Below are 18,661 nucleotides of genomic sequence, written 5' to 3'. Positions count from 1 at the left end.
GTCTCCCCTGTCCGGTGAAGAGGTTATGGTCTCATATGACGATGTGTCACTTTTCACTAGTGTACCAGTGGAATTGGCAATGGATATCGCGTCATCCAGAATTTTGGCCGACTACAGCCTCAAAGACAGGACGCCATGGCTCCCGGCGGATGTTGTGACTGGGTTGCAAATTTGTTTACAGCAAGCGTTTCTAACATTCAGGGGGAAATTTTACCACCAAATGCAGGGTACAGCGATGGGTTCTCCAGTTTCTGTGGTGGTCGCCAACATGACCATGGAAGCCCTGGAAGGAAAAGCCCTGATAACATTTGCCAACCCACCAAGGTTCTGGCGGCGTTATGTTGACGACATATTTGCCGTCATTGCTAAAGATCAGGTGGAACTATTTCTGCACCATCTTAATCAGGGGCAGCAAGGGTTTGTTACGCTGCCCTACATACCAAAACTAACTCATACCAAAACTAACCGATGTCCCTGTGCGGATTGTAATTTGGTCTTTATCGGCGAGACCAGAAGGTCATTCAAGACTCGCCGAAAAGAACACCAAAGGGACGTGGCAAAAAACGACGCAAAGAAGTCTGCACTCTCATACCATGCTGTTTCCCGAAGCCACCAAATTGATTTTGGTGGCGCTTCAATAATAGCACGTGAATCAGACTACAGGAAAATATTATTTTTGGAATCGTGGAACATCCATAAAAAGGGTTACACCATGAACGTCAAAACTGACGTGATGCTTTCTGCATGCTACAAGCACCTGCTGAACGACTAAAGACAGTCGCTAATTATTTTCTTATCGTTTCGTTGCTCGCGTTTATTTCTGCTTTTTTCTTCTTTTTGCTTTCCATATATTGGACGAGCGTTCAGTGTCATTCACCCTGACGAAGGCGGCTTGTATAGGTTGCCGAAACGTTGGTTAACAATTACAATTACCAGAGGAGCTGTTTTTGATTTATATTACCATGCCTGGTAGCAACAGTTTATATATAAATGATTCCTCATAATTGCTCCGCCTTGAACAAGGTGATCCTCTCGGGTTTAAAATCGCAGTGAAATTACGTTATCAAGCAGGTGTATCTTTAACATCCATGCAAGTAAGCATGAACCATACTCGCTTTTTGCAGAGGAGTACGACTCGTACATCATAGTGTCCTTCGTCAACGCCACTCTCGTGCTTTCCATCGGCGAGACGGTCGAGGAGGTGACGGACTCCGGCTTCCTCGGAACCACCCCGACCCTGTCCTGCTCGCTACTGGGGGAGAACGCGCTCGTGCAGGCAAGAATTCTGCACTTCTGTTGCGTTTTTATCTTTGCCTTAAGTAAAATATCGTCATTTAGCTTCGGTTGAGCAAAAAAAACTTCTGTTTACAATAAAAATCATTTTTTTACTCAGTTTCGAACTCTTTTTTTGAAAATAATTAAATTCGTCTTTGTTGTTCGTTTAAAAGTGTTTCGGAAAATAATTTTGGAAGTTAATCTAGATTTTGTCACATCCGGTGTTTTGAAACCCAGTTAAATTAACAACAAATCAATTTTTGCACGGCCGACGACAATGCTTTTTTGTTGAATGTCAAAGTTGAATACGCAACGAGGCCTTACCGAACATTTACAAGACAGCGTATTACGTCACAGGTCTACCCGGACGGCATACGTCACATCCGGTCGGACAAGCGCGTCAACGAGTGGAAGACGCCGGGCAAGAAGACGATCCTGAAGTGCGCGGTCAACCAGCGTCAAGTGGTGATCGCACTCAGCGGCGGGGAGCTCGTCTACTTCGAAATGGACCCGGTAGGTGCCCTACAACCAGGGATGCGGAGTCGGTTAAAAGTAACCCGATCCCGAGTCCCGAGTCCGGCCCTGACTACAGCCTGTATTCCGCTAATTTACGTAACTAAAATACCATGGACATTCAGCAATCCACTTATAAGGGTGTCATACTCATATAATTTATCCACTTACAATACATGGTTGGAAAAAACACTACCATATGCTATTCCAGTTTGCCGCCATATCAGTAAACATTTGGTACTGCAAATGCGCACGTCGGACTCGGGACTCGGATTGTTTTACTCGAGTCCTGAGTCCGACTCCGCAGTCCTGCTTACAACAATCGTTTTATTTTTCGTATAGCTCCCAAACTTTGTTTATTGAATAATCCATTTAACTAAAAAGTATTCAATTAGAGCACCTTCATGTACTTAAAGTCATTTTCGTAAATTGCTTCAGTCAGGTCAAGTCGTTTGTCGAAATAACCCCAGAGTCATTTAAAAACAGTGACCTAGGTCAAGTCATAGGTTTCTTTAAAACTCGATTATGTCGTCTTTCTTGATAAAATAATTTTAACCCAAAGACGTCGAGCGCCGCCTCACCACAGCCTCTAAAATGAAAGCTTAGCATCTTAAACGGTGAAAAAACGTTTCGTACGCGCCGTTCAATGACCGGTCTGGTGAAAACATTTTGTTTAGTAGCGTATTGAGGTAATGCGATGTGCTGTAAAGTTAACGCAGGTATGTTGCAACAATACATAATGTATCTCTATTTGGTAAATATTGGTTGTCCTATGCATCGGAGTATGCCAACATATACCAGAGCTAAACACCCAGGAACACGTATTTATACTGTGTTAAAACGTATGGGAAATACAATGGCTCAAGCTGAGCGTGATTGGCATGCCACGCAGCCATGTTTCTCCGCATTCAAACGAACCACAGGTTTTAGGTGAATATTATGTTTTCGCGCAGTCTGGCCAGCTGAACGAATACACGGAGCGTCGTGAGATCAACAGCGAAGTGGCTTGCATGGATCTCGGCAAAGTTCCGCCCTCCGAACAACGAACACGATTCCTCGCCGTGGGCCTGGCCGACAACACAGTTCGAATAATATCGCTCGACCCACAGGTAAACAGGACTAGCTGACTTTTAAATTAAATGGCATTCGTCGTGTATATGAGGATGTATATATTGTCTTTGCGTTGTCCCATAATTAAAAATGCCAAAATGTTCCCTACTTAAAAACAAAACTTTCGCGTTCACAGTTTCGAGCAAATTGGCTACTTTTACCAGTGGTTCTCAAACTTTTGCGTTTCGACGTCCTTGAAAAAGTTTGCTGAACTTGTAAAAGCACCAATCGATGGGATTTTTACTATTTGTTTTACTTTTTGGTCAGGGTAGAAAGTTATCCGTCAGCATTTTATTAACCCAATTGACTTTATACGGAAAGCAATTTTCTGCGGCGCCCTTGGGAAATTAGAACGACGCACCAGGAGCCTCCGAATTAAACTATTCTCTCCAGCTTTACATTCTTGAATTTGACAGCAAAGAAAAAAACAAACACAAGCAACAGTTTTACACCTTGAAGATAGAAATGATTTGTTCTGTATACCTTGTGCCGATCGTTAAACATGGAAAATAGATCGACGTCCTTCGGCTTCCAATCTTAAATGCCCCGAAAATTTCATTACCTAATTGTCGATCTGTCGACTAATTTTCAATCGAAATGGCCCTACTTCGTCTCAACTTAATATTCCATACAGTACACATTTCAATGTTGAGATTTATTGGTTGTGCTTAACTTGTACTGGAAGAGCTGTTAACAAGAAGGTGTTTTCAAGGATTGTCTCCAACCCCTAAGCATGCAAGCTCTTCCCGCGACTCCCGAGTCCGTCGCCATCATTGAGATCGGAGGTGGTGAAGATGAAACCGGAGCACAAAAGGCCTCCGGAGGTCTCATGCTGAATATCGGACTTCAGGTGCGCAAGAGTGAAAAGAGAATATCCTAACCAAAGACCGTAGGCTAATTTAAGTTTTCTAATTCAACGGATTAGAACGAAATGTGTGTAATTCTACTTCTAATCTAATTCAGATTTAACGAAAAACACTAATTTGTCCAACAGCATTTTTAGACACTCATTTGAAACAACGAATTTGAATAAATTATATTTGATAGACACGACTTAGTGATTTTTACAGTCTGAATAGCAAAGACTATGCTAAAAGTATAAAAAATTACATAGAAATATTCGCAATTTACATTCTTATGACAATAAATTGCGATTTAAACCAAAATGAATGTGTGTCGCCATTCTAATTCAAATTCTAGTTTGTATATTCTAATTCTAATCTAATTTAAAAAGAGAAAAATTATCTAGTTGTCTAAATGTGCGTTGAAAATTGGTATACCTTTCGAAAAAATACCTTTCGTGAATGCTGCTAATTCTAGCGTCACAGCAAAACGCTCGGTAATATATTGAAGCGTCCATTAATATTTTATATGTTTAAAAGAAGCTGTGTTTCTCAAAAAATTCTGCCGAATTCAAAACCTTTGGCTTTTCAAAATAAAGAACCCAAGAAAATGTTTACCACCTTTCCAAAGTGTTACGCATTACTCTTTCGTTTCCAGAACGGCGTGTTGCTGCGCACTGCTCTCGACAGTGTGACAGGCGATCTGTCCGACACAAGGACGAGGTATCTCGGAACGAGGCCCGTCAAACTCTTTAAAGTTCTCATGCAGGTAAATTAACTAAATAGGGTCTATAAAAGAGTTTTTCCTGTTTCCTACCAGTTTTTTTAAACTATCTAAAGAAAATAAAGCCGCCTTAGTATACTGTTCAATGAACAAGCCACGGTTACGACGTACTACTTAAAACAGGAGTGCATAATCAATTTTGCCAAATCATTTATTTATTTTATTACCAACTTTGTAAATTGTAAAATTTTTAAAGATGGTATTTAAGCTTAGTTTGCACAGTGTCTCATTCATGAAGCTTGTGGTCAGCAGGAAAATATTTTTTTTATCAATGTACAATTGTACATCCACCTAAATTTATACATATTGATTATATCTGTGTATCGCTGTGAAACCTTTATATTTGCTGACCACCTCCTGACCAGGTAAACTAGTTCTCGATTCAATTCAAAGCACAACTACAACCGAAAATCGATATTAAAATTTCGTCAACTGCTTGCAGGGTTCCGATGCAGTACTCGGAATGTCAAGCCGCACTTGGCTGAGCTACCAGTACCAGAACAGGTTCCATCTGACCCCTCTCTCCTACGACTCGCTCGAGTTCGCGTCAGGCTTCGCCTCCGAGCAGTGTCCTGAAGGCATCGTCGCTATTTCGACCAACACTCTCAGGTAGAAAAATATCCGAAAAGAGTCAGCTAGTAAGAATTCGCATGAAATTGGCCAGTTGATGATGCTATCCACCCGAGCCGCTTGGAAACTTGCCGAGGCAAATAGTTCTGGCAAACTATATTTTTTTTTTAAGTTTTCGTTCTACTGAAAGTGAATCATACTTTAATCCGTACAACCCCGAATAAAAATATGTGCAAACTGCAAAGGTTTCACTCTGTAATGCCTTTTTAACCTTTTTTAAACATGCGTTCCTACCTTCTAACTTTGCACAAAATTAATGAAAGTTTTATACCTTGCGCAGTGCACAAGTTCGGGCATTTTTTAGTCGGGACGAGGCAGTTTTAGTTTCTTTCCATTGTTTTACCCCGCAAGTATAACACGCTCGAACAACATAACAAACCCAAATTCGTGCTTTGTTCGGCTGAAGTAAAAACTCTTTTAGCACCATTATTTTCGAAAACACTATTTCCCGGCAAAGTGACGCGCGCTGCAAAACGGTACATTATTTCGCTGTCCGTCTTGCGCAGGATTCTGGCGCTTGAGAAGCTTGGCACGGTGTTCAACCAGGTGTCGACCGACCTCCAGTACACACCACGCCGCTTCGCTGTGCACGGCGAGTCCAGCCACGTCGTGGTAGTAGAGACCGACCACAACTCTTACACCGAAGACACTAAGGAAAGGCGGAAGCAGCACATGGCCGAGGTAGGTGTGGTTGCTTTTCGCAATTTCGGAAAGCGTCAGTTTGTTTGTCGGTGTTTGTATACAGCATAGTAGCAGGGGCTGTGGCTTCGAAGCGGGAATTATAATGTCCCGGTGTTCATAGTAGCTTTTTTTGTTGTCGAAAAAAAAATAATGATAAACCTTGTTGAAAATGTGTGCCATTCGGATTTATGAAAATTAGCGCTTCAAATAAACGAATTTATTTCTGTTGAATTATTATCGATGTTATTCATTGTTTACTACAAGCGAAGCGAACTCGCCACCCAACGTTTAAAATATAGTTTGCACCGATTAAACAAACATAGGAGTCTGATGTAAGTGATTTCCACACCAGACATACCACTTGTTCTTAGGACATACTAGTTGTGTGAATTTTTCGTAATGTTAGTTATCCGTATTGCGTTTACTTGTAACCTTATTTCAAATAAAAAGGTACCAGGTTCTTGTCTGCTTAAAAATTGTGTTTGGCAACTGATGTCTTAAAATTTAACAGGAAATGATCGAGGCCGCTGGCGAGGACGAGAAGGAGCTTGCTGCCGAAATGACGGCCGCCTTCCTGCGCGAAAACTTGCCCGAGAGCAAGTTCGGTGCGCCCAAGGCCGGCCCGGCCATGTGGGCCTCGCAAGTTCGACTTATCAACCCAGTGGCGGTAAGCGTAGCTGTAAAAACTATTGGATAAACAGCGAATACCGAAAATTCGACGGATTTAGTGCAATGTTTGGATGTGATGGAACAAATAATGGATTCAAAGTTACAACGTTATTATTTTTTTCTCAGAAAAGTCACTGCGGTTCGATAAATGAAATGTTTATGGTGTTACTATGTTACAATATTTTTATTTTTTTGTTAGCACGTTTCCTGTTTGTTTTTACCTGAAGTTTTTTCCCGCGTACTTAACGATAAAAAACGTGGAAGTTTAATTTAATACCTAAATTAGCTCGGTAACGCTCGACGGGGCAACAAATAGGGCAATACAATACTCTTCGCGTTGGCCACATCGCATACCCACTACGCCCAACCGCTTAGTATAAAAACAAAAATACATGTGCTTCACACACAGGGCGAGACCCTGTCGAAGATCCCCTTGAAGCAAAACGAGGCGGCGGTGAGCGTTTGCGTGTGCCCGTTCGCCAACTACCCCGAGCAGAGCTTCGTGCTGGTAGGAGTTGCCGTCGACTTGCAGCTGAACCCGCGGCAGCCCAAGGGAGGCGGCGAGATCCACACCTACACCATCGACAGCGAAGGGAACAAGCTCGACCTTCTTCATAAGGTAAGCGCCAGTTGGACTAAGCTGGATTATCTTTGGGAAGGATCTCGAGCCATCGATTTTGCCAGAAAACTCGTGTGGTCGGTTACTCGCGCTTATGCGTTATTGCAACTAGTATTTTAACAAAGTTGTTCACACAATTGTACTTTTTTAACGAAGTTTGCCTTTTTTAAATAACTTAGTTTTTATAAAAATACATCCTACCTAAGCCAGGTTTAATTCGGTACAATGGATATAAATCGTTGTTGACACTCTTTGCCTCAGGATATTTTAACCAGTGCGTGATGGAAGGTTGCCAGGAGCTCCGCAGACATATTCTAAAATATAAAACATATTTTTTATCATTTTTTTGTCTTTTCTTTTAGGCTTAGCTTATTAAGCTGACAGTGCAAGCAATTCAAGAGTAATATGACTTTTTTTTCTCAACTTGGCTGGCAGACGATCACGGAGGAGGTTCCTTCGGCGATTTGTCCCTTCCAAGGTCGGGTGCTTATCGGAATCGGCAAACTCCTGCGCGTCTACGACCTCGGCAAAAAGAAGCTGCTAAGGAAGTGTGAAAACAAGGTATACATTATGACTATACAGTGCTGTGCCGCAGGCAGTCTGACTAAATTTAAGGCAACTGCATCAGGTGACAGGTTGGTGAAGTTAAAAATACACATTACGGACATTGTTTTTTTATATTTTTTTATTGCCACCTTTTGCATTTTAAGTTGTACTCGTCCTACTGCGATTTTTCCGATTTATAATTGTGTGAAACATAGTCAGTTTTCCTGTTGTTGCAACAACCTTGAGTTTCACGAAAAGTTATTCTCTCACTAACAATGTTAAAGCAGGACAACACATTGTCGTTTACACGGGCGCCAAATTCGCTCGGCTCGCCCAGGTAGCCTTGTTTTACGTGCGATATAGGCCAGTGGTTCTCAACCGGGGTGCCATTTTTAACGTTCAAGGGTGCCGAGAGATATTTTAAATTATTTAGAATTCCAATTTTAGCTCTATTAGTAAGCTTTTTGATACAATTTTTTGTGTACAATAGAAGTGTAAAAATTAAAAAGGTTTTTTTTAACCTTGTTGCACAGTTAATGTGCTGTTTCAATCTCGTTTATTGTAACGTTACAGTTAACCACTAAGCAAAAATACGAGCAAGGGTACCACGAACTATTTAAAAAAATGTTTAGTGCCGCAAGCCAAAAAAGGTTACGAAACACTGCTATAGGTGTTTGAATCAAAACCGCTCTCTACCCCCAGCGCCTCTCTTTCTGTCTTACTATAACACCGCTGTACCATTTCCAGCACATTCCAAACCACATTGTGAGCATCCAGTCGATCGGTCACCGCATCCTGGTCTGCGACGTACAAGAGTCGGTACACTGGGTGCGCTACCGGCGCCAGGAGAACCAGCTGGTGGTCTTCGCCGACGATACATGTCCGCGCTGGATCACCTGCGCCACCGTGCTCGACTGGAACAGCGTCGCGCTTGCCGACAAGTTCGGCAACATCACAATCGTGCGTCGCGCTTTTACATTTTTTTTTTCTTAATATCGTGCGTTTTTTCGGAGCAGATTTGTTGCAGATGAGTGCACTAATAGTGTTGCGTCCGATTGTTTGACTTCTTATGTTCGCGCCACTGGAAATGGATATTTAAGTCATGTTGACAGCTTTATGTATTAGGATTATATTATCACATTGTCTTGTAAAATGTATTGTATAAGGATAAGCGAATTCCAAATTAATAACATATCTTTAGAAACTTAAAACATATCTTTAGAAATTAACCCTTTGTTTAGGAGTCAGAAATTAGTTATGCGATTTCCAGTATTGTTAGTCAAGCGATGTTTACTACATTACATCTAAACTTCGAGATTTATCACAAGCCCTTTTTGTTTGTTTGTTTTTTTATCCTTCAAAAATATTTAATAATACCGATTGACAAAGTATCTAAAATTGTCGTTTACTATTTTGCCGACAAAGTCTGGTTAGGATGGCAGTCTAAAAATGTTGGTTTTATTCAGCTTCGTCTACCTGGTGATACGAACGACGACGTCCAAGATGACCCGAGTGGAACCAAGGCCCTCTGGTCACGAGGAATTCTGAACGGCGCCATGCAAAAAGTAAGCCGTCTATCATATATATAGTTCTATTAGTTATATACTGTCCTATATTGGAACAGTTAATTTTGTGGTGGTGTTGCTTCTGACTTTAAACGAAACTATTGTTGTATGTTTGCTTTGATTGATTGATTAAGAGATGCACACATGCCTTTGCATGAAGAAACGATAATGTCGCCAACCGACAAAGATACGGTTGCTTGTATTCAGTGTTGAAAACAAGTTATTTTGAAATAATTGAAGTCCCAGTCTTGTCCTTGTCATATAAAGTAAATTTTAAATTGGTAAATTTGTCCAGTTATATGAGCAATACCTAAACTAAAAATAACAAAAACGAACAAATAGAAAACTAATTGTTTTATGTGGAAAAATAAAGATAAATAAAACCAAATTTAAAAAAAAAACATGCTTAATAAAAACGCTCCTTTCAACCCAAGTAATTTGTCGAAAAAAATTAAGTCAAGTAATTTGAAAACAGTGACTTGAGTGCACCTAAGTCAAAAGTCAGTGCAGCACTGCTTGTATTACAATTGATTCGTTAACACGTTTCAGGGCGACCTCCTGTGCTCGTATCACGTGGGCGAAACGATCCTGTCGCTGCAGAAGACCACGCTTATTCCTGGCGGATCGGAATCGCTCGTGTACACCACAATGTCGGGAGGGATTGGCATGCTCGTGCCCTTCACGTCCCACGAGGTGTGTGGCTTGCCACGGGCTTTAATCTTCTGATTATTGGTTTTAATTTTTAACCCACACGTTAACCAGGTCGACAACGATTACTGTGGAACACATACATTATTGTTTCTAATGTACACGGCAAATTAGACTGCTGCGAAAGATTATCCTTTAAGCCTTGCAGGCAAGCATAGGAGACTTTAATGCACACTAAAGTAACTCATGTATTCGATGACAAATGTTACTATGTTTTTTAACGCATTGTCATACCTTGTAGCGGGGGTGTTTTCCAGGTTATGCTTTTTTTGTGTAGAAAGTGTGCCGGGAGGTTGGTTTTTGAAAACCGCGACGAAAGCCAAAACAGTTTTCAACCCCTACACCGTTGACACAGCTGATTTTGTGGGGTGTTTTCACCTAGGTATTTTAAAATCGTATTAAATCCGTTTCTTCAGGATCACGACTTCTTTCAACATCTTGAAATGCACATGAGAAGTGAGGCACCTCCTTTGTTAGGAAGAGACCATTTGGGTTACAGATCCCATTACTTTCCCGTCAAGGTAACTGATGCGTTTTTTGGTTTAATGCACTCCCTAAACGAGTTTTATTATTTATTAATTAATTTAGTATATGGTCAGTTGGGTGAAAATTGTTATTATGCTATAATCAATTGTGCAACGATTTTCGTGCATATATTTTCGTTATGAAGAAAAAAAATACGTTCTTTAATTTCCTGTACAATTCTGTTTCGCCAAATTAATATTGGAATGCTTGGTGTATAAGCGATTAGGCGTAAGTATCTTGCTGGCAGGGCTGCGGAGTCTGTTAAAAATAACCCGAGTCCGACTCCGGCCCGAACTCTACAGCCTGTGTAGCCCCCGTAACTAAAATAACGTGGATATTATTCATCAATCCACTTAGTGGTGTCGTGTTACTCATTCACTCACAATATATACCATTTCCATTCGGCGGCCTTATTAGTTTTAAAATTTGGTACTGCGCATGCGCATGTCGGACTCGAGACTCGGGTAGTTTTACAAGGTCTTACTCGAGTCCGACTCCGCTGACCTGCTTGCTGGTCTAGGCGTAAGTATCTTTGCAATTCTGTAAAGGCCTGTTCGAACTAATATTTTGTGAACAGTTTTAAATTTGGTTATGTGCGCGCAGAACGTGATCGACGGCGACTTGTGTGAACTTTTTAACTCGGTTGAATACAGCAAGCAGAAGAGCGTGGCAGAGGAAATGGACAGGATACCCGCCGAGGTATTTTAATCCGTTGTGATCATTACATTTTAAAATAGTTCCATAATGATAGCAACAGAAAAATTGCGCGTTTTGCGAAAACAAAACACTTATGCTACCATTAAATGAAAAAATATTGCTCGGCAATTTATATTTTGTTGACGTGGTACATTCCTTGCCAACGTGACCTTTTAATATATTGTACGACTTGGAAAATCAGTTACTGACATTCTTTTAGTTATAGTCTTTAAAAATCCTACGAAGTGTATAGTTTACCGAGTTAGAATTTTTTATATTCACAACTATGTTCCTCCTAATCTTATGACCGCTAGCAAGTTGTAAACAATAGGTGGACTTTGTGGACTTTCTTGCTAACTAAGTTGACATAATTAAGACTTCACTGAGACTTGCTTTCAGGTTTCCAAGAAGCTTGAAGACATCCGGACCAGATATGCCTTTTAACCAAACGGGAATTACCCAGTTTCGAGCTGCCAATTTATATACTAGATTGTGTACAATTCCATCTCGCCAATTGTCAATAAAGATAACACTTTGTAAAACTGGTTGTGGAAGAAACAGTCAAAAATGTTGTTCTTGTTTTAATAGTCAGGTAAACACACAGTCCTGTTATTACCACTTTTTCGAAGGTACAAGGCAAACTCAACAAAATTAGTGTCAAGATATTGTTGCTGTCATCTGCAGTTGAGTTTAGAAAAAACAGTTGATGATAATTCCGAGAAACTTTTTGCCTTTAAAAAAATTGACATGAAAGTTATATATACAGTAGTTTACCAAACCAGTATATATCTACTACCTCTTGTGAATTGGGGTCTGCAACGATTATTGGCTCCCCACAATCAGAATATTCACTTATGTTTTCATGGAGAGGAATATTTCCTAAAAACAAGTGGTTAACTAGTACTAGTTCAACCTTTTTTGTAAAATAATTCCCCTACCTATAATTTCTAGGCCCATTTGTTTAGACCTTTTTTCCATTTTATCTTTTCCAAAGATGTGAGTTTTGTGGCCACATTTCGAACAAGAAAACACACTCATGTTTTGTATGATACCTAATACCTGTAGATGGTGAATGTAATTAATATTGGGGTAAGTAATTTGTACTTTAGTAAAATACAAACTAACAGGAACATTCATTTTTTTAAACATTTCCACTCCTCTTGTAACATCTGCAAGGGCAATATCTTGTGGTGTTGAAACAATTACAGCGCCTGCAAAATGCATTTTAAAGATTTTTGTATAATGTAGCACTTTCATATGCATTTTAAAGATTTTTGTATAATGTAGCACTTTCATATAAGCCTACCAGATACTGGGACATTTTGAATGATGGATAAAGGAACATCACCAGTTCCTGGGGGCATATCTACAACCAGAGTGTCCAAAATTCCCCAATCAACCTGTGTGAATAATAAACATTATTTGTGGTATGGTGAGCCTGTGCTTTTACTGAATAAAAAAATGTGTGTTTGGGAACAAAATAAAAGGCATAAATATGAACTTTAACCCTTTTGACTTAAAAAATTAGGCTCATAAATGATAAATGAATGCTTAAGTAATTTATTCGAAGCAAAACTTTATTAGTAACATTAAACTTTGTCCCTGCTTGTGATACACAACTTGCCTTCCACAGAAGCTGTTGAATGGCTTGCATTACCATCATGCCTCTCCAAACAACAGGAGCTGTTTCTGGGATTAGGAATCCCATTGATATGCTTTATTACAAAAAAAATGTTAGGTTAATAGTTATGCCTTTCAGTATAAGTTTACTTTGAAATAAATTATTACCAGGGTAGTCCATAATTTACAGGCGGTATCATCAGATTTTCTAAAACAGAACAGGTGTAACAACAAAAAAGAATATATGAAGACTATGTAATATGTACATACCACTATTAAGTTCTGGTTTTCCAGTGAGTTTCATAAGCTTTGGAACTGATGGGCCAAAAATATCTGCATCTAACAGTCCTGCCTTACTTCCCTGAACAATTATAATAAAAACATTGTAAATGGTCCCAAAAACAACTTTAAAGGTGGTTTTAAGCAAACAACCTTGGCAAGTAGTCCAAGCGCTAGATTGACTGCAACTGTTGACTTTCCAACTCCACCTTTACCTGAAGCAACCAAAATGACATCTTTCACACCAGGGATTGGTCGCTTTTTAGGTAAACCCTTTGCCATCATTTTCTGTTGATGCTGCAAACATTAGATGGACATTTGGTCAAAACGTGTGGTACATTTTATACAAAGTTCACAAACCTCATTGGTAGAGGACGAATTGCTTAATTTCGACGAGTTGTACCATTTGGAATTGCTTTTTAAACCTCTCAGTATCTCGCGTGACAAACTTTTTCTCATATTTCAGTACTATTTTCACAAACTCTGCCTGCAAGTTATTTTGGAATTTACCGCGAGCGAAGTTCAACCACTGTTTACTGTTTACTGTCACCTGCCAATGACAATGCAAACCTGCCAGGCTGCCAGTGCCATCTAATATACCATATACCATAGAATACTAAGTAAACTATTTGGTGTCATTGCCACTCTATACAATATTTAACTATGAAAAAATCAGGGAGTTGAACCGTTTGACTTCTTCGGCTCAGGTTCGGTTCGGGCTCAAGGATTTTATCGGGATACGGTTCAGTTCCGGTTTCGGTTCGGAGAAATTTTAAAGTTTCGGTTCAGCTCCGGTACGACTCAATGTATTTTGAAAACCGGTTCATAAAGTTCCGGTTGGAATACAATTTAAATGTGGAGAATGACAATTAAATTGTAACTTGTACGAAATTTAAGTATCGTAGCGTACGGTAGCTATGTTATGATTTAGGATTTGTCACTTTTTCGCGCTCTTTACCAAACACTCGCTGTCACTCTGAAAACAAAGCATTCGGCTGTTTCACACATGACAAATGTTATATCGTGTCGTGACACATATTTCCGTTACAGATAAAAGTATTTCACCTGTGTGAACGCCTTATTGTCACAGTTCCCGGCTGCCAAAAAGGCTTCGGGTTATAAATCATTTCCGCTTTTTCGTGTCGCCCTTTCTCTTTCATGCAAATTTTCAACTTGTATATGCGAAACTTATATCAATATAGTCAGTCATGTCTAGTCAATAAACAGAACGGTTGCTGCTGCCGGCTTGCCCAGTACGTCTGTTAAACGGGAACCAATCTAGACGAGTGGTTGTGTTTCTGAGCTAAGGCTTTTATGCCAACTAATCAGTGTGGAAGCACATCAGAAGTACGAAGCAGAAGTTGAACAATTCTATATGAATACAGTATCTACCTTGAAGTAGTAGTGAGGTTGATACACCGAGGCACAAAGACAATTAATGAGAATCAACCCGCTTGCTTCAGGTTAAGGTTCAGGTTCTTCAAAATATTCGCATAAGTTCCGGTTCGGTTCTTTAAAATCGTACAAAAAACGGTTCAGCAGATTCGGTTATGGTTCGGGAAAAAACAGGGAGGCATTTTGAAACAATTGCAAAGTTTTGAGTGAAACTATGCATCCGTGGAGAACATATTACCTTGGCTAATCCAATGTAGTGGACGAAAATCGACTTTACTTGAGATTTCGATTTTTGGACAAATCCATTGATTTACAGTTTAGAGTTTTTTTTTACTAATTTTTTAATATTTAATAAATTAATATATTTTATTTAATCTAGTAACGTTTTTTAACTACAGACGTTTAAAATTATCAAAAAAATTTAGTTCAATCAGAAATTTCTCTATTTTTTGTAATCTACCGGTAGGCCTACTTCTAGTTTTATTTTTTAAGTTTGATTTAAAACTTTGGATATATTTTGTCAACTCTTTAATAACAATTTATCTATAAATGTTTTTTATGCTAAATAAAATGATTTAAAAGAATACACCAAAGAAGTTTCAATGACCATAAATTTTGTCAATTTCCGAATTTAACTTTATTAAATTTATTTTAACACACGATGTAAATATTCATCGATTATATAATTTATAAATTAATTTTGAATAAGTTTTATTGAACAATTCAATTGGGAGGTAAAAGTCCGACGAGCAACTTAAGTGAAGGATTTGTAACAACCGCTGTGTTCTGTAGATGCACCGGGGCTACAACGAACCAACTCTACCTGTAAGACAAACATTTTTTTTCTCATAATTTTACTATATTTTGGTAGTAAAAATCAGTAAAACTATATTACAATTTTGACATATATTGTTTTATTAAATTGGGCATTTAACATTGTAGCCAGGTACTTCACACAACCCGCTTTCCGCGGGTATATACCGATTTTATTCAGTTCGTTTCGTAAATTTTCTAAACGTGAAGTTCATCGAAACTGTATTACGCTCAATCTCCAAAAGAGGTCATTTCAAACGTTGCAAATTTTAAACGAAGACCGTATATAGTTTTGTGCCTACTTTTTACTTTTTTTGCCAACAGCGTAACACAAGACACCTCTCATATAAGCCGTACGGTAAAGAGTAAAAACGCTCCAACAAAATTGCCAGTTGCCTTCAAATATACTTCGTCGGATAATTGTGTTAGTTTTCTTGAATTGTTAAATGCGCCTTGTTATCACCAACTTAAAAATATAAATATTACACCAAACAATACAAGCAGATTGCCTAAAAACTACCCTTTCCAAATTACACGCAAAGTGCATAGGACGATTTTTAGTTGCCACCAGAAGCCAATGATTTATGCTTTTCCGACACTTCTTTTCTCTGTTATAATTATATTAAAAGGTTTTACGCATGCCAAACGCCAGGAGAAAACCGGCCCCAGCGGTCTTAGATATTTTTACGCAGGCCTGCCGCCGATGGCGCCGTATTTCATAAAAAAGGCGTGTCGCATATAAAGAATATGTGGGATTTGATTAGACAACAGATTTAAACAAAACTCTCATTAATAGCAGCGAACATCGTTATGTATAGGCTACTGTTAGGAATGTTGTAGCGTTTAAAAATGTATCATCTTTAAGAACAAAATTGGATAAATAAGATGACGAATGAAATTATACCAATTAACCGAGTAGAGTCGGGTGCGCTTTCCTACTCGATCGAGTGGGGTATCAGGATAAATGACCATCATTGCAAATCAGCAATGTAAAGTTGATTGTTTACCTGTCGATTAGCTGGAAAGAGACACTGACGTGATCTTTTGCGTATTCCGAATCCGCATTCCTTCTGTCGCGGTTTGCAATTGGCCCATGGCAACTTTGGACCAGTTTGGTTGATTGCCTAATTAAAAACAAGTACACGGTCTGTAACGTTTTTTCCTCTCTTTATGTTTTTTTTTTTATTTCGTAGTAACTGTAAAAATATAAAAGATAGCCTATACAGAAATGTTTTCCTGAAACAAACCTGGTATTTTGGTCTGAAATCAACAAAAGTATTTTTTATAAAAACTAAACGACTAAAATACGAAAAACATTGGTTTAAATTAATTGTTATAGATTAATAACTTTTCGAACAAATTCCTTTAAAAAGAGGTTTATACCAGAAAAAGATAAAATAAAAAAATTCAGTTCTGAACAAAGCTCCCTGTTTTGTAAATAAAAAAGTTTGCTTTTACGCAACTTGTTTAGTCCTTCGAGACATACTAAACTAACCTACAATTTCACCAACAAGGTTCAAGGTTGGTACAATGTGCACCGCAGGTAAGTGGAGAAAATGTTCTAAAACATATGTTTTTTATCAGATTCACTTTTTCTTTCGACTTGGCTTATTGGTCCCACAGTTATATATAGATAAAGCAGCTACATGAAATACGAACTTAAAAGTATGTCAAGCGAAATATCGGTCTAAGACAGGGGTTCCCAACCTGTGGGCCATGGCCCCCTAGGGGGAAAAATACATTTTTGTTAGTTGATAAGTCTACTCCACTATACCAAAAGAAAGAAAGAAAAATTAATGAACCCTTGAAGCCGCAAGAAGAGACGGCAACCCGATTTTGTTTTGAGAAAGATAGTTTGACCACATTTTGGGCAAAACCAAGCAATTTATACCCTAAGCTTAATGAAATTGTCATGCCATTGCTGTTGCCTTTCCCATCAACATATCGTTGTGAATGTGGTTTTTCAACAATAATGCTACTGAAGACAAAGTAGCGCATTGTCTTGGTTATATAATAAGACATGCGGCTGGCTCTTTCCACCACTAAACCAGCAAAGGACATTGTCAGAGCTTTAATGGTTGAACAAAAGTTGGGGGCTATTGATTTCTCAAAATTTTCAATGGGGGCCACGGTGTAAAAAAGGTTGGGAATCCCTGGTCTAAGAAAACAACTTAGAGCTCGCTTTACTTGCCACATGCACCGCCTGGTTTTTAGTGGTCTACAGGTGCGCCGTCAGGCGAAAGAGCTTTATTAACATTAAAAGAGTGAAATAGTTACACAATACACATAACAAGTAAACCAGTTTGCAATTAACACAAAAAGGCAATGAAAATTTTAGTATCAATTTTTCTTAAAAAAAAATACACTAATACTGTCTCCCTACCAAAATTATCAACTTTCAAAAACAGATTTTTTTAGTATCTTAACAATAGTAAAATCACTTAAACGGGCAAGAAATTAAAAAGGGGGCGATTGCTGGTTGCATGGGCCTTACATTTCACGTGAACGTTGCAGTAGGCCCTCTTTTGCTACGAGCAGAAGACGTTTTTTATGTTAGGTTTGTGCGGTTCGAGCTAGGCCTATACCCCTTTCGTAGTCGTTGAAAACCTCCACAATGCATTGTTTTACAAGAGGAAGAACACTGTTGTCGCCCACAAACTGTTCTATTTCTTCTCGCCAGCAGTCCGCATTGCCATAATTGTTCTCCGCCCTGTTGAAACGCAGATCAATTAGAAGAAAATGTTTCGACATTTTTAGTTTTTTTTCCTCACAATAGGAGAATATGAAATGTTATACTATAGATACAGGACCGGCAGGCGTCGATCCTTTAGTAGATCTTCGGTATAAAATAAATTTACAGCTTAAACTTCATTCATGTCGTACCCACCTAGTACGTCACGTGTTCCCAAATACCAATTGGTGTGAAGGAAAGTAAAATCAATGTTTGAGGTCCAGTCGAAGTTCAGGTAGGGTGCCTTTAAAAAAATTGTTGTTTTTGAACAAATAAGGCTAAATAAATATAATGGTGTACAGGGTTTTTTTTTTAAGGTGTGGTTTTTTTTTTAAGGTGTGGTTTGGATGAACGCTAAATTAGTTTTAAGAGACCGCAAGTGTTTCATTTAAATACCAAAAAGTTGTCCAAAAAAAATCCAAAATTTGGGAAACCGCTGGCTCTGGTTCGTGGATCAGTTGAACCTCCTGTTTGTCGTTTCTTTCGTTTTTTACCTATGTGGCAGCCTGCATGTACCATATGTGACAACAACTCGTTTAATGTTCGAATGTTCAAGTTATGAAAATATTCGCATATAGTGCATTTGTTATAGGTTAAGTTGATTATAGCCTACCGCACCCTTCGAGTTACAAAGTGGCCTTTTTCTTTTGCTATGTTACG

At 38.9% G+C, this 18,661-nt stretch overlaps 2 protein-coding genes across 3 annotated transcripts in view; one reads left to right on the top strand and one right to left on the bottom strand.

Moving 5' to 3' along the window:
* Positions 1-11,676, top strand: part of LOC146161216 (splicing factor 3B subunit 3-like) — an 18,072-nt gene extending 6,396 nt beyond the window's left edge. Inside the window, exons 11-26 of the mRNA XM_083385970.1 lie at positions 1,125-1,276; positions 1,633-1,788; positions 2,742-2,897; positions 3,611-3,748; positions 4,399-4,509; positions 4,967-5,133; positions 5,661-5,835; positions 6,347-6,502; positions 6,914-7,123; positions 7,559-7,684; positions 8,417-8,629; positions 9,136-9,234; positions 9,784-9,927; positions 10,359-10,463; positions 11,071-11,166; positions 11,563-11,676. Of these exons, the coding sequence (XP_083242096.1) occupies positions 1,125-1,276; positions 1,633-1,788; positions 2,742-2,897; positions 3,611-3,748; positions 4,399-4,509; positions 4,967-5,133; positions 5,661-5,835; positions 6,347-6,502; positions 6,914-7,123; positions 7,559-7,684; positions 8,417-8,629; positions 9,136-9,234; positions 9,784-9,927; positions 10,359-10,463; positions 11,071-11,166; positions 11,563-11,607 (2,249 nt within the window). The 3' untranslated portion in view covers positions 11,608-11,676. The remainder of the gene's footprint in view (positions 1-1,124; positions 1,277-1,632; positions 1,789-2,741; positions 2,898-3,610; positions 3,749-4,398; positions 4,510-4,966; positions 5,134-5,660; positions 5,836-6,346; positions 6,503-6,913; positions 7,124-7,558; positions 7,685-8,416; positions 8,630-9,135; positions 9,235-9,783; positions 9,928-10,358; positions 10,464-11,070; positions 11,167-11,562) is intronic.
* An 83-nt stretch (positions 11,677-11,759) lies between these two features.
* On the bottom strand, positions 11,760-13,592 carry LOC146161215 (iron-sulfur cluster transfer protein NUBPL-like). Of its 2 annotated transcripts, none has more exons than XR_014494660.1 (10): positions 13,423-13,592; positions 13,216-13,359; positions 13,054-13,144; positions 12,952-12,991; positions 12,788-12,878; positions 12,470-12,563; positions 12,289-12,374; positions 12,131-12,222; positions 11,960-12,042; positions 11,760-11,894 (listed from the first exon to the last, which is right to left on the bottom strand). XR_014494660.1 is itself a non-coding variant. In XM_083384311.1 (10 exons), the coding sequence occupies exons 1-10, from the start codon at positions 13,519-13,521 to the stop codon at positions 11,838-11,840; spliced, it is 906 nt and encodes a 301-aa protein (XP_083240437.1). In that variant the 5' UTR covers positions 13,522-13,592; the 3' UTR covers positions 11,760-11,837. The 2 variants fall into 2 exon arrangements, 1 of the variants encoding a protein (XP_083240437.1); XM_083384311.1 differs by having other exon boundaries at positions 12,102-12,222.
* Between the last annotated feature and the right edge of the window lie 5,069 nt (positions 13,593-18,661).

This window comes from Ascidiella aspersa, chromosome 3 (assembly GCF_963924565.1).
Source record: "Ascidiella aspersa chromosome 3, kaAscAspe10.2, whole genome shotgun sequence".
Taxonomy (NCBI): Eukaryota; Metazoa; Chordata; class Ascidiacea; order Phlebobranchia; family Ascidiidae; genus Ascidiella; species Ascidiella aspersa.
The sequence above is the reverse complement of the archived record's forward strand: the minus strand, read 5'-3'. Positions and strand labels throughout refer to the sequence as shown.

What these genes read in the sequence shown, in the direction of transcription:
- LOC146161215 (XM_083384311.1), bottom strand. Translation starts at nt 13,521, where the DNA reads ATGAGAAAAAGTTTGTCACGCGAGATACTGAGAGGTTTAAAAAGCAAT. An exon ending in TTAAAAAAATGAATGTTCCT is followed by an intron (nt 12,223 to 12,288) that starts GTTAGTTTGTAT and finishes CACCATCTACAG; the next exon opens with GTATTAGGTATCATACAAAA. An exon ending in AATGGGCCTAGAAATTATAG is followed by an intron (nt 12,043 to 12,101) that starts GTAGGGGAATTA and finishes ACTTGTTTTTAG; the next exon opens with GAAATATTCCTCTCCATGAA.